We start from the raw sequence: 16,192 nt of genomic DNA, 5'->3' as shown, positions 1-16,192 counted from the left end.
ACGAAACCTCTGACAACGGATAATATTAATGCATGCCTACAGTTAAATGTTGGTATTATAAATTGTTTGCCTCATGATGACTAAACAAGTCGAAATCTCACGTGAGAAAGAAAAAAAAACATTCAAGTTTCTTAAATATATTATAAGATGCTTTATATTAATATCCAGCGGTCAGTAATACTACAACCAACAAAAACTCCTACAGAAATTATACATTTTCCAGACTACAGTTGCTGAGAGATTAAAAAATGGAGTTATATTTAAAGATGTGTTATGAAGTAAGATTAACGTTCAAATGAAACAGTGAATTAAAAAAAAATAAAATACTCGCATCTATAACAAAAAGAAGTGAATAAAAAACAAGTTGAAACCAGAAATAAAATTTATTATGAATTAAGGTATTATGTTTTTCGAATTTTTAGTATTTATGGATATAACATCTTCAACACCATCAATTCATCCAAAGAAGTTTTAGCACTATCTTTCCAACTTCCTAAGACTATTTTTTTTTTCAATATTTGTTTTTCATGCTATACATGAATTTTGAGTAATTTAAACAAGATTCTTAAAAACAACGAAAGTTTCAGTCATTATTTATAATATAATTCAACGTAGTCTGGCGGTTAAGTGGTAATCAAGAATAAGAAACCTTCAATGTGTCTGAGAATATAGACGTAGAGTTAGAAGTTGAGTAATAATAGTTAAAACAATTAAAACGCTACCTGGTGTCAAGAGAAGGGATTTCTTCTGCTCACCATCCCGGTCCTTTTTGGTAACTGGTTTGTACATGAACTTTTGGAGTGAACTTATGGAGTGGGTTCCGACTAAGGTAAACCTGCCAAAACTTCTACAGTCTATCACCCTAATAGTTAGTGGTGGACAGTACAGCTCTTGGTCTGGTAGTTCCTGGACAATTCAATCATTTCTATCAACAAATGTTTGTCATTCCAAAACGTAAATAATATATAAGCACTTGTATTCTAATTGTATATAACTTGTTACATTAGGAAGGTACCTGTTGAGTTTTATCATTCAATAGATATACGAAAATAATAAATACGTAAATCACATAAACTTTGTGAAAATAGAACTTTATTTAAGTCATTGACGCATTTTCTGCTATAATGCTATCTAATAAACACACCTCAGGTGTGAAAAAAAAGGTGCGGCCAAAAAAGGATTGAAAGTGCGACTTAAAGGAATGAAATCAAAACTGGTGGCCAAACTGGTAGCTGCACTTATGGAAGACTTATAAGAATTTTCAAATATTCATTCATTAGTTAACTAGGTTGCGTTTTTTGTTCAACTTGTGGCATGATAGTGGGTAAAACAAAATAATTTTGTTTGCTTGGCCTAACCAGTACTCGTGGATCAGAACGTCCTTTCACCCTATAGTTTTGATGCTCTAAATCAGCCGCCTTTAATCCGAACGACATAAAACTAAAAATGGTATACCTTTACTATTAGGTGAAGTTTTAGTAAAAATGTTAGACCAATAGCTCATGTGATTTTTTGTGTAGGCGTGCGAAACTTTTTGGTCAAAATTGAGCGGATTTTGTTGAATAACTGTGTACCTGTGGCTTATATTTAGACCAAATTTAACATCTAATTGTAGGTTGTAAAGATCTATTAGTATACCAGATTTGAAAAAAAAAATCCATGAAAAGTAAGTATGTTTTTATATCAGATGAAAGTTTCCGTACTGTTTTGTACGAAGAAAAAGAAATAGATAGAAATTCAATCAAAATTTGAGATTTTATATCTTATGTATTTCTTAATTGTTTGCTTTGAAAGCTAGTATGTGATGTAAAGGTCCAGTAGAACACATTCATTGAAAATATGTAATATTTTGTATTACCACAGTCCCAGTTACAGAAGGTGGAATATCGCTAAACTATCACTCAATGTGGCCGTACGTTACATTACCGTGTGTCTTGGTAAGAGTATTAATATCTGGTGGAACATAAACTCTTCCTTACCGTAAAAGCTGTATCTTGTAAAAGTGTTAAAATGTTTAGATTAAACTTCCTTATTCTAAAGAACTTATTACATTTAGCAACATCTACTGATGATGTTAACACTGAATATGAAGTACAAAACGGTAGCTTTATCGAGCGCATTGTGGTACTTTCTGCTACATTATTTTTTTTTCTTGAAATTACATTAAAGTCTCTATGTAAAAAATATTATTTTTAATACGTAAGTTTATTCCTGAGAATAACGAAAGAAAGTAATTATAGTACATTATTTAATACAAAAATATGAAGAATCTTTTATAATTTACTCAAAATATATTCGATGCTCTTTAACCCGTAAAATCATCTTAATAAACGTGATTATATGTAAATCGTTATAATAATGATACTTAGAAATACTTCATAATATAACTATATAGTTACCATAATCTGACATTAACATTACATATACACAAATTGCAAAATCCCTGTATATCAGAAATTATTACCAACATTGTAATTCGTTCATCACTGGTATAATAAAAGTTTTAGTGAAGAGTCGCCAGTTGTATAGAATCATTTGTCAAATACTCCAGTAATAATTCATTACACTAACCACATCAAAATGCTTGACTGGCGTGGTAAAATTGGGGTTTTTCTTGTAGTTCAGAATTACAGACGACTGCAGTACCTTCCCTGCACACTCAATGTCTGCCCGGGGTCTGTCTACTGTCATCAAGTGCACACGTTTCAAGTCTCTCATGCCCCAGAAGAGAACCTTGTATTTTAAAGTAAAGCATGTTTTCTCATATTTGAACTCACTGGTAACACTGCTCAAGTGAATAAAGTTAAATTAAATTAAATTGAATTAAATGCATTTATCTGCTTCAGTTTTAAGCATAAGTAAAAATGGAATAAATGGAAAAACGATCATAATAACAGAGTTAATAATTTAGTTGAACTGGTATTAATCATATGTATAAACGAAAAACAAAGATTATTTGTAGTAGCAGTAAGTATACCAGATATGTTGCGCCATCTATTTACACATACAAGTAACAGGAAGTGTTATAAATCAGAAACCTATCTATAGGTGCTATATTCGCTGAAATTAATATATTTTTATTATAGTATTCATTTCTTAAGGTAAACCATATATTTATATTAAAGCATAGCTATTTTTCTAGGAGAAATTCCTTACGGTTTAAGAGAAAACTCTATTCTAAGAACTTGCCTCAATACGATATTTTGAAAGCGTAGGTCTGATCCCTCGTGGAACAGGAAGCACAGGACCTCTGTCGGACCTCCAGAGGTTTTCCTTCGGCTGCGGGAGCTCCGGTATATCACCTTTTTCTTCTGTTTCAGAGAGCTGGATAAAAATTAACAAAAATCAGAAATTTTGATTTTAGTCTGTTACTTTTCTGTTAAAATTATTCATAATTACATTACTAGGAATGCGCTACGCAGTGTCTGTGTGAAGCATATATTACTAATCGTTGGCTTTCATTATAGGTCTTTAAAGTACTTCCCATGCACAATAATAATTTAGAAGACCACTGTAAATTGGTGTGTGTTTATTTATTAATCAAATAATAGTTGCCAACAAGTTTGTTATTTTTCTTATTCACAGACACGTTGTTAAAAATGTCCTGCGTATAATTTAAGCTTCGGCATTTAGCTGTCCTTTAGACCAAACTCAGCATTACTGGCATGCTGTTTCCCTTTCTGAATCGTTTCTTTGTCGTATTGTTTTTCCCATTAAAACCACGAAGTAAAAGATCTGGGTTTCTTTTTGACTAGTCTCAGGTAGGTGAGTGATATTTATTACAAAGAGCTGTAGATCCAGTAAAATAAGATCAGGGTTTTTATACTTTTCCCATTGCATGTAATTGAGAAAAAATATGTGGTTTTTAGAAAACCCAGACAACTTTATAAACGTATGGTTGTAATTATATTTCTCGCCCAATTACTACTGCATAACTGGATAAAAAATGTGTTGGTCAACTATTCAAACAAAATACATAGGTAGAACATGTAGGATCTTACTACAGTCTCTTTAAAAATGCTAAATACCTGTAGGAGTTCAAAGGTAGCTAAAAGCTCTCCCGCTTGCTCGGAGCCCCGATAGATGTCGTGCCACTCTAGGTTAGGTGGAAAATGAGGCTTCGCATAAGGTTCGTCCCTGAATTTCACGTATGGTCTCGCTAAAGTTCGTCCGATAAATTCAGATTTTCCCTACAAATCAAAAATACTGATATATATATGTGCTGTGATAACTGTTTCAGTTTATTAAATGACAGTATCAATTCAAAATGTTATTACAATTGAATAACGAAGACAAAAATAAAAACTTTCTTAAACACTATTAGTCCTAATAGTAACATTAACTAATATTCTCTTTACGGTTAAATTTATAATAGATTTTTCGTTTTAAAGTGAAATTCACAAAGTCTTAAATTTTAATTTTTCTTTAGGCTTTAAGTCTTACCCCACAGTCAACCTTATTCTATAACATTAAATATAGCATAATAAACTATAGTATTTATTTTAACAACTTCAAACATAAGTCATTAAACACTTATGTACAAATACGTCATAACGTGTCGTGAATATTAAGCTAGTGAGAAATTAAAATCTCACCACTTTATCCTGATCAAAAATTTCGACAACGATAACTGGAGGATCATCTTTAATATCTTCTTTGCTCCCGTATACCACAACTTCAGAAAAGATGAGCATTTCGTCCCACGTGGGACTCAAGGTTTCGTCAATTACCTGAAACATTCAAACACCACTGACTGAAGTTTTTAGAAATTATTTTTCAAAATAAAAATTACTTTTACGAGGAGTAAGAGAGAGGAAACAAGATAATTTTAACTCCACAAGAATAACACAACTAAAACACCTCTTTCTTATTATATCCACTAGTGAGTGTACATTAACAATTACATGTACTTTAATAATGTCAGACTCACAGTTAACTTAAATTCCAACTGAGAATCCACAACAGAGGGAGCTGTTCAGAATATTTTTCGAAATAGATTTAAGGCTCAAAAACAGAGAAATAACAAGTACGTGTGATTGTAGATTACAACGTTTTTCTGAAAAAGATTAATATTATTTTACTGTATTTGAATTAGATTAGCTAGAAATAAACAATTTTACGTTTTATTACGTTTGAGTTAGTAGCTCTAGGATATAAGATACTAGTTATTAAATATTATATTAAAATAAAGAATTATCAGAAGTGATTACTAAGAAAGATAATTTAGTTATTGTTTCTATTATTTAGTACCTGCTGATAATTTAATGCAATAGTAAATTATTCAAACTAGCTGCGGTAGTAATATAATTCTAAAAACTTATGAGCGAAATCAACCAATAATATGCTATAATATGTCAACCATACTACACCTGCCATATCTAGTGCCGACGTGACCTTTCGCTCGATACCTTGGTTCATCAAATCAGATGGAATACAACAGACATAGTAGTAGTTTAGGTGTTATTTATATCATACTACACCTGCCATATCTAGTGTTAACGTGACCTTTCGCTCGATAGCTTGGTTCATCAAATCAGATGGAATACAACAGACATAGTTTAGGTGTTATTTATATCATCATTTTCATGAACAACGATTATTATAGTGTAAGATTAAGTAAGTGAATTCTAATTATTGTTATTTTTATTTAAGTCATTTGCAAATCACATTATTTATTTTAGTTTTAACATGCCCCCTAGTGGCACAGCGGGATCTTTGCGAACTTACAACGCTAGAAACCGGGTTTCGATACCCGTGGTGAGCAAAGCACAGATAGCCCATTGTGTAGCATTGTGGTTAACTATAAACAAATTGTTTTAACACCAATTATTTGTTTTATTTGAATTAATTTTACTCTCATTCAGAGTTACTGGCGGTTAAATTAACCTATAGACAAAGATGAACATTTGGTCGTTCAAAAGTTATCCTTGCAAACAGTAAAAATGTTCTCACCCTTTACATTTAAATATGTTCCTATATTCAGTTTTTACAACTGATTAGCAAATATTACTGACCTTGAGCACTCTATGAGTAATATCAGAATTGAACTGAATAATGCAGATATTAATCCTTTGATAGAAAGTAGAAAAACTGAGAAACTAAACATAGCCACAGCACCAAATTGTAAAAAGGTTTTCCTCAAAGTTTTAAAGGAGGTCATACATTAGATATGCAAGCTTTCCTCTTCAATGCCCCCCAGTGGCCCAGCAGTAAATCTGCAGGCTACAAATTTGGGTTTATTACAGGCCTCTTTCGTTCTGTTATAGGATATTCTTTTATTTCACGTTTATAATTATAAGGTTCGCGACAAATATTTCAATAGTTTTATTTTCACTGACACGTGTATCTTCAAAATGTTGGTAGACATGTGATCAAGCAGTCCATGTTCTGCTATTCTTGTATTGATATTTTGTTAAGTCTCCCTATATAAGGACTATTACGGTCTATATATGCTACGCTAAATACTACTTCTTTCTCAGTTTGTTTGACTCTTTTTTATTATTTTGTTTGCTTAGAACTGCATTCAACCTTTTATGTGGTAAAAATATACATAATTTACTCACGGCTGGAAGTTTCCACATTTTATCTATTGTGGATATAAAATGTTAAAGTTTTCATTGCCTGTATCTCGACACCGGTTCTCATGCTCAACAACAAACCATAAAGGAAGTTCACCTGTATTTCGAAACTGGTTCAGATGCTCAACAGTGAAAGGAATAAACCATATAAGAAGTTCAATAATATCTAAACATTTTCATGAAATAAAAGTTCTATTTTCATAAAAAATATGTTAATTACGACAACTCCTGTAGGAAACATCGCTAGTATTGTAACTCTGTGCTTCAACTCGACCACCGAATTCACCAAGTAAAATACATAACTTCAGTAAAATAAAAGTCACTTTCATATTCAGAAACTCCACCTTAAACGTTTTTACTTTTTCATATCTTCTCAAGAAAGTAATTCCCTTTTTTTACATAATTTACTGACGTGGAAAAACACATTACCGGTAAAGAGCAAGTATATTCAATTGATTATTAGGTCTTTTTGTTTTATATGCATTCTAGTTTTAAGCATCATGACATCATATATCCGCATTAAATAAAATAAAATAATAAAATCCCTTCGGTTCTGTAATGTTCTATCTTGAACGGATTGTGACTAATTTGATCATTGATATAAATCCATTTAGCTAGGTATGAGATATAGACTACTGAACTAGTAGAGCAATCACTAGAATCTCCACTATTAGCTATAGACTACTGAATTATAACAATCACTAGAATCTCCACTATTAGCTATAGACTACTGAATTATAACAATCACTAGAATCTCCACTATTAGCTATAGACTACTGAATTATAACAATTACTAGAATCTCCACTATTAGCTATAGACTACTGAATTATAACAATCACTAGAATCTCCACTATTAGCTACAGATTATAGAATTTTAACAGTCACTAGAATCTCCACTATTAGACATAGACTACTGAATTATAACAATTACTAGAATATCTACTATTAACTGTAGACTATTGAATTATAACAATCACTAGAATCTCCACTACTAGCTGAAGACTATTGAATTATAACAATCACAAGAATTTACACTATTAGCTGTAGATTATTAAATTATAACAATCACTAGAATCTCCACTATTAGCTACAGATTATAGAATTTTAACAGTCACTAGAATTTCCATTATTAGCTATAGTATATTGAATTATAACAATCACTAGAATCTCCACTATTAGCTATAGAATACTGATTTATAATAATCACTAGAATCTCCACTATTAGCTATAGACTACTGAATTATAATAATCACTAGTCTCCACTATTAGCTGTAGACTATTGAATTATTATAGCAATAATTAGAATCTCCACTATTAGCTGTAGACTATTGAATTATTATAGCAATAATTAGAATCTCCACTATTAGCTATAGACTACTGAATTATAACAATCACTAGAATCTCTACTATTAACTGTAGACTATTGAATTATAACAATCACTAGAATCTCCATTACCAGCTGAAAACTATAGAATTATAACAATCACAATAATGTACACTGTTAGCTGTAGATTATTAAATTATAAGAATCACTAGAATCTCCACTATTAGCTATAGACTATTGAATTCTAGCAATCACTAGAATCTCCACTATTAGCTACAAATTATAGAATTATTGCAATCACTATTAGCTATAGACTACTGAGTTATAATAATCACTAGAATCTCCACTATTAGCTATAGACTATTAAATTATAGCAATCACTAGAATCTTCACTATTAGCTATAGACTACTGAATTATAACAATCACTAGAATCTCCACTATTAGCTATACACTATTGAATTATTATTGCAATCACTAGAATCTCCACTATTAGCTATAGACTATTGAATTCTAGCAATCACTAGAATCTCCACTATTAGCTATATATTATTGAATTATAACAGTCACTAGAATCTCCACTATTAGCTATGGAATTTTGTATTATAATAATCAATAGAATCTCCACTATTAACTATAGACTATTGAATTATAACAGTCACTAGAATATCCACTATTAGCTATAGACTATTGAATTATAGCAATCACTAGAATCTCCACTATTAGCTATAGACTTTGAATTATTATTGCAATCACTAGAATCTCCACTATTAGCTATATACTATTGAATTATTATTGCAATCACTAGAATCTCCACTATTAGCTATATACTATTGAATTATATTAACCACTAGAATCTCCACTCTTAGCAATAGACTATTGAATTATAACAATCACTAGAATCTCCAGTATTAGCTCTAGACTATTCAATTATAACAATCACTAGAATCTTCATTATTGGTTGTATACTATTGAATTATAAGAATCACTAGAATCTTCATTATTGGTTGTATGTTATTGAATTATAAGAATCACTAGAATCTTCCTTATTGGTCGTATACTATTGAATTATAAGAATCACTAGAATCTTCATTATTGGTTGTATACTATTGAATTATAAGAATCACTAGAATCTACTTTATTGGCGATAGACTACTGAATTATAGCAATCTCTAGAAGCTACACTATTAGATATAGGCTATTGAAGTATAACAGTCACTAGAATTTTCACTATGAGCTCTAGACTGTTGAATTATATTAATCACTAGAATCTTCACTATGAGCAATAGACTATTGAATTATAGCAATCACTAAAATCTCCACTATTAGCTATAGACTATTGAATTATAACAATCACTAGAATCTCTACTAATAGCTATACAATATTGTATTATAACAATCAATAGAATCTCCACTATTAGTTTTAGACTATTCAATTATAACAATCGCTAGAATCTTCATTATTGGTTGTATACTATTGAATTGTGAGAATCACTAGAATCTTCGTTATTGGCGATAGACTATTGGATTATAACAATCATTAACATCTCCACTATATGCTATAGACTATTGAATTATTATAGCAGTCACTAGAATCTCCACTATTAGCTATAGACTTTTGAATTATAGCAAACTCCAGAATCTCCACTATTAGCTATAAACTATTGAATTATAACAGTCACTAGAATCTCCACTATTAGCTACAGACTATTGAATTATAACAATCACTAGAATCTCTACTAATAGCTATGCAATATTGTATTATAACAATCAATAGAATCTCCACTATTAGCTACAGACTATTGAATTATAACAATCACTAGAATCTCTACTAATAGCTATGCAATATTGTATTATAACAATCAATAGAATCTCCACTATTAGCTACAGACTATTGAATTATAACAATCACTAGAATCTCCCCTATTAGCTATAGACTATTGCATTATTATAGTAATCACTAGAATCTTCACTATTAGGTATAGACTATTGAATTATAACAATCACTAGAATCTCTACTTTTAGCTATAAACTACTGAATAATTCCAATCACTAGAATCTCCACTATTAGCTATAGAATATTGTATGATAAAAATCACTAGATTCACCACTATTAGCTATAAACTACTAAATACAACAATTACTAGAATATCCTATATTAGCTGTACACTATTGAATACAACAATGACTAGACTCTCCTCTATTAGCTGTACTCTATTGAATAAAACAAAGACTAGAATTTGCACTATTTTCTATAGACTATTGAATTATTATGGCAATCACTAGAATATCCACTATTAGCTATAGACTATTGAATTATATTAATTACTAGAATCTCCACTCTTAACAATAGACTATTGAATTATAGCAATCACTAGAATCTTCACTATGAGCTATAGACTATTAAATTATAGCAATCACTAGAATCTCCGCAATTAGCTATAGACTATTGAATTATAGCAATCTCTAGAATCTCCACAATTAGCTAAAGACTATTAAATTATAGCAATTAATAGAATCTCCACTATTAGCTATGGAATATTGAATTATAACAGTCACTAGAATCTCCACTATTAGCTATAGACTATTGAATTATAACAGTCACTAGAATCTCCGCTGTTAGCTATAGACTATTGAATTATAAGAGTCACTAGAATCTCCACTGTTAGCTATAGACTATTGAATTATAACAATCACTAGAATCTCCATTATTAGTGCATGTTGTTATATCTCTGTAATTAAACTTCTTTGGAAAAAGGAGAACTTTTTAGAGTGAGTTGCTTCACTTTCTCCATTCATTGGTTGTAATTGTACGAATAAAGATATGCCTTTTATTGAGTTTTTTCATTAGACGTGTCTACTCTTTAAACTCTTTTTTTCAATCTATTGATGACAGCGAGACGTTATGTTACAATTATAGTTGCACGGATTCAGATTCAAGAAAACTCACACAAATCGCACTGATTTATTTTAGTAGTTTCTTATAATACAAAACTATAGTAATAGTTTCTTATTGACATCGCTTTCATATTTAGATAAAACCAATGATTTTCTCTAATGTTTTCACATCTCCTTAACCGTTGAACCCTTATTACACTTTCTATTCTTAAGAAGCAGATTCTTTGAATACGAAATACATTAGGCAAATACATATTTTCTCCACGGGATTAAGTTTTTGGTTAAGATTTCTCTTCAATTAAGTAGTTATCAGTATTAGAGAACTTGAATATTTAATTACCGAAAGACAAATCTATTAGCTTTCAACAATATTCACTATACGCAAACCCTACAAACAGTATTTGAAAAATCGTGTTACGTAACAGAATGTCACTTCTTTTTAAGATTCAATAATAATTTGTTTTTTACCTGCGTGGTTTGGCTTTGGTCACTAAAGATGACGCGAGCGAATGGATCCGAAAGGCCTGAGGCATCTGATCCAATCAACGATCGAGCCTGATACATGTGAGCCCGTAATTCGAAACCCTGTTTTTCTAGCGAATAAAAACAATTTCTGAACATTAAATAAAACACATGAAAGTGCTATAAGTTGTCAAAAAATGTCAAGTAAATTAATAGAAATAAACATCCACTCACCTACTAACACGCATATGGATTCTACAAGAATCGATCATGAATGTATTAAGATCATTACAAAAGATATAAATTAAAAGATCAGAGTGGAAATAGCACCCACAATGTATTGGGGATATCTCGTTTTTTCAATTAACTTCTAAATTGAAGGAGAAAAAATTGCATACAAGCAACTGAAAAAAAGGCTTATATACATGCGCAACGACCCAAGATGACCTACCATTCACCACCTGCAGATGGTTATGAACAAGTTGATAACCTCAAAATATTAATTGCAAAGACAAGAAATAAAAAATATACATAAATTTAATTATAGATTTTGTCTCATCCATCCTTATAATCCAAATCAGATAATATACTCAACCACCAGCCAAAGAAAAGTAGAATATAAAATGTAAGTTTTACAATAATATAACGAAACTATAGTACCATTCTTTATAATTCTCTAACAAAAGATGTAACCTCCACCCATAAAAACTATGTATCCTTGCTGCCATGAGTGCCTGCTACTTCTTCTGATACGATGTAATCTTTACCCTCCCAACATTATAGTCTGTACTCTAGATTTTTCAATTGGAATTCATATTTATATGTTGGTTTATTACAGAATTGTTGTCACGGAGAACCGGCTTCAACGTCCTGTAAATCTATCTTATAGTTCACAATTCTATAAAATAAAAAGATACGTATAGACCCATGCTGTTCCACATTTGTTTTGTCTAAAGTTTTACCTGTGTTGTAATTTCAACTAGAAGCTCTCAACATGGTTCTACTAGAAACTGGGATACGTTAATTTATTGCCGTGCTTTTGAATACAACCCTTCGTCACGTGGGTGTTAAAAACATAGTTGGACACACCATCATGACAAAATTGACAACTGAATCAGTTCCCGTAATATCTCTTTGATTTATTTTGCCCCATTAATTACACGGTTTATAAATAATTCTAAGCTCAGCATTTTATTATAATGTATATAGTTATAAATTTCAGTTGAAGTTTTTAGATTTAAAATTGATATGTTGGTATTATTACCATCGAACTGCACCTAAATGAGGACCAGTATTTTCTAACAAAGATCCGCGATTTGAAATTATTATTTATTTTTGTTCTCCGTCTTAATATTAACAGTTTACCAGAATAGTGCAGCATCAGTGGCGGAGACACCTGTAGCTTGTCGGCATTTCTGATTTCTGACGTAATGTCGTATCCTTTTGGAAGTCCTTTCAGGTAATGTTTCTTGTGCTTTGTTAAACCCAACCAAAGGTATATTTGGAGTTTTGCCTGTATCGACCAGCCGCCAGGGCCATTACTCTTTTTACCTGGTAACTATACAACAATATTTCATTCTTTTTACTTTATAACTCTTAATATCGTTGTAAGTTATTGTAAAATTGAACTTTTCTTTAGTTATATAGGAAAATAAATGCACATTTTCCAATGATAACTTAATGATATTAATTGAATAATATAATTTTATGCCGAACCAGAACAAAAACAGTAATTGCTTTTAACTTGATTTTCAGAATATTATCAAGATGTAAAGCATTTAAGTTAGAAGTGTTTAAATTATTTTGCAGTAAGAATGTCAGATATATTTGACAATAATTACAGCTATTTTGGTTATGAATTTCTTTAAAAAATAATCAAATACATTTCGAAAGATAAAAAATTCAAGTAATTAATAAAGAAACGTAAAAAAAAATTAATTACAGCTTTAGGCACAAAAAGTGTTTAGGAAAATCTCAACTATATTATATCTTTTATTAACATGTTTCAATAATTACATTTACAAACATTCGATATACAGCAATGTTTATGCACTGATCGAAACAAGTTGTAAACAAATACTGTATGGTAGGTTAGATGTGGAAAGTTCATTATTTGATTGATAAACTTTGAATGAAAGCCAAAAAACCGCCAGGAAATGCTTAGGTACAAAACAAAACACGAAGCCCTAAAGAATCTGTTTCTACATGAACTCTCAGACTTAGAAAATTAAGGCTTAAAAATCGTCTTGCACTTGCTATAAAATGTACATTCAGAAAAGTGGAATGTTTCCAGTAACATAAGCATTCTTTATTAAATAAAGCACGCTCTTAAGTACTAAGTATATATATTTTTTACACCGTATCACTACAAAAAGTTGAGCTTAGCATTAAGAAGAAGCAATATTCTGAGAACTGTGTGAATAAGTTATTACAAGGCAGTTCCACCAGAATACAAACAGTTAAAAAATGTTAATTACATTATATAAAAATAATTCACTCAGCAAAGAATATACCAAAGATGAAACTTTTTAACTTACTGAATAATTAAGAAAAATATAGCTGTTAACAAACTTTTATCAGTTTTATAATAGACTTAAACAGAAACTTACCAGCGTTCAAACAACCCTGCTTTACTCTCATTAGTGAAATGCTACATTCCCGTTTTGTTATCTTATTTTTTAGTTCAGAGTTCTCTTTGCCTCAGCTTCTTAATTAGCATAAATCGTAAAAGGAGACAACTAAGCAATTACGTTACTACAATTTCTGTACGAGACGGATATTTAGATTTTCTATCAAAGTTTGTGTAAAAAAGCAATCATTATAGCTATTAAATAACTCATTTGCTTAACCACATCCTGCATTAATTTTAAATAATTAATCACTCTCTCGTATGTAAACACTTCGATAAACAAACTATAACATTTGGCTTAACAATGTACTGGCGTCTTAGGAGTAATAAGCACCAGATCTTATAAAAGTCACGTAACAACTACTGTATTACTTAAGAATTCGTTTTATGTTTTTCAAAAGCCACCTTTAGGAAGAGAGTCTGAACTTTCCCGCAAAGTTTTCCTGCTTCTTCCTCAACAATAGAGAAGAGAAGGTCCCTAGCAGGCAGTCGAGAGTAGGCGACACGTTTTCCACCACTTATCATCCACACGAAAACATCGGGAAGCGCATGTTGAGGCTAGGGATAAGCAGTATAGCCCATTTTAACCATTTCTTTTGTACCATACTGCTAAAAACTAACACAGTTAATTCTTCATATATCTCAGAAAATGAAATGAGACGTATCTAAACTAAGTGGTATCGTATCAAATCTTTGTGTATTCCTTGAAATTTCTTTAACTAAAGTTTCTAAGCAATATTAAAAAGTACGTTTAATGAATTTATTTCACCTGTGATGGTAAGAATTTCTTATAAAAATCATGAATGAGAAGGTGAGGAAGCTATAATGATTTTCAAAAAATACTACAAAATAATATTAAAAGAACACGGTTTAAAGTTGTACTTATAAATTATTTCTCAATAAGCAACATCATACTTATAAACTATGAGAACAAAGTTTGATAGATACAAATTTTTACTCTTCCAGTATGTGAGCAAGACCATCTAGTCCTTAACATGTGTATACCTGTGTGTATGTTATACATTACACTTTATATTCTCACAAAGCGTAGTTAACGTGAGATTTACATTCAGCTGGAAAGCAAGAGAGTATCGAACACATTTTTTGTTACACGAGAGCAAAAATAGTGCACGTGTAAATAAAGTCTTCACTAAGTCGTATCACGTATTTAAAGAAATATAAAGCTCTCTTCATTAAAAACAGCCATACACTGAATGATCTTAAAATGATTTTGAATAAAAACATTCAACAATTTACAGAAATACCCTTCTTCTAGATTTCAAGCACTTCACAAATTAGGTATCTGTACCAACGCTAGTTACATGATCGGCATTCCTTTCAAAAACGAGTGTACTTTCGTTAGATTTTGAAGTTGAATATTTTAAATTTTGATGTCTCAGAAAACTCTAGTTACTTCACCTCTTTGTTTCCCCACTAAAAAAGGTTTCTGAAGATCACCAGGAAATTTTATAACTTATTTTGAATTATTTATTGACATTTCAGCAGTTTTTCTCTCCTGTATATATATTTTTGCATTATTTGTTATTAGTTTTAAATTAAATTTTGCTTTTAAACTTTCTTCTAGAATTTTAGTGTGCTAAATGTTTATATAATATAAAGAAATCATACGAATGTCTTCTTAATTCAATACTTACTATACAAAATGTTTAATCATGAGTCCTTCCCATGAATAAAAGCTTTAAAAGGCGATGGGTTTTCAATAAGGATTTATGTGAAAGGATTTTCCAAATAAGTAGGATATCATCATGGTTAATCTATAGAGATTACCCATAATCCATCAATAAATGATCAGTCAACCACAGACCTCAAGACGTTGAAAACTTAATAACCACCGAACTACAGTCTTCTAGCTCCAAAATCTTACTCCTGGAGCATGTGTCATGGACCTAACTATATACATTTAAAATCTGCTGTTCTTAGCTTGCCCTTGTGAGGAACTTGTTACTCAATCGAACAAATATGGTTAATAAGATTATATAACATTTACTTTCAACTATGTCTTAATGTTTAAGTACCTGAAATTCTGAGTAATGCTTTTCCAACATTTTTCATATTGAAACCTAAACAAATCAAAGGATCTTAAAAACTAAAATAAAAAAAACAACGCTTATTTTATACACAATTCTATAAAAACGAGATTGTTTCCAGTCTCCAAATTACTAAAATAATTTGTTTGTTTGCAGTTAAGCACAAAGTTACACAAAGGGCTATCTGTTTTAGCGAGTAAAAATAAGGATCAATTGGAAACTACCATTTATCGTAAACCTTCTCTGTAATCATT

General features: G+C 30.5%; 1 protein-coding gene across 2 annotated transcripts in view; it reads right to left on the bottom strand.

Annotated features, from left to right (window-relative positions):
• Positions 1-16,192, bottom strand: part of LOC106460881 (otoferlin-like) — a 235,509-nt gene that overhangs the window by 33,272 nt on the left and 186,045 nt on the right. For both annotated transcript variants that reach the window (XM_022387687.1, XM_022387686.1), the window contains exons 23-30: positions 14,296-14,448; positions 12,627-12,819; positions 11,268-11,392; positions 4,596-4,730; positions 4,029-4,190; positions 3,190-3,324; positions 2,572-2,733; positions 723-906 (exon numbers count right to left, since the gene is read on the bottom strand). In XM_022387687.1, coding sequence (XP_022243395.1) covers positions 723-906; positions 2,572-2,733; positions 3,190-3,324; positions 4,029-4,190; positions 4,596-4,730; positions 11,268-11,392; positions 12,627-12,819; positions 14,296-14,448 — 1,249 coding nt within the window. The remainder of the gene's footprint in view (positions 1-722; positions 907-2,571; positions 2,734-3,189; positions 3,325-4,028; positions 4,191-4,595; positions 4,731-11,267; positions 11,393-12,626; positions 12,820-14,295; positions 14,449-16,192) is intronic.

This window comes from Limulus polyphemus, unplaced genomic scaffold, assembly GCF_000517525.1.
Source record: "Limulus polyphemus unplaced genomic scaffold, Limulus_polyphemus-2.1.2 Scaffold854, whole genome shotgun sequence".
Taxonomy (NCBI): Eukaryota; Metazoa; Arthropoda; class Merostomata; order Xiphosura; family Limulidae; genus Limulus; species Limulus polyphemus.
Note: the sequence above shows the minus strand (reverse complement) of the source record. Positions and strands in the feature narration are given on the sequence as shown.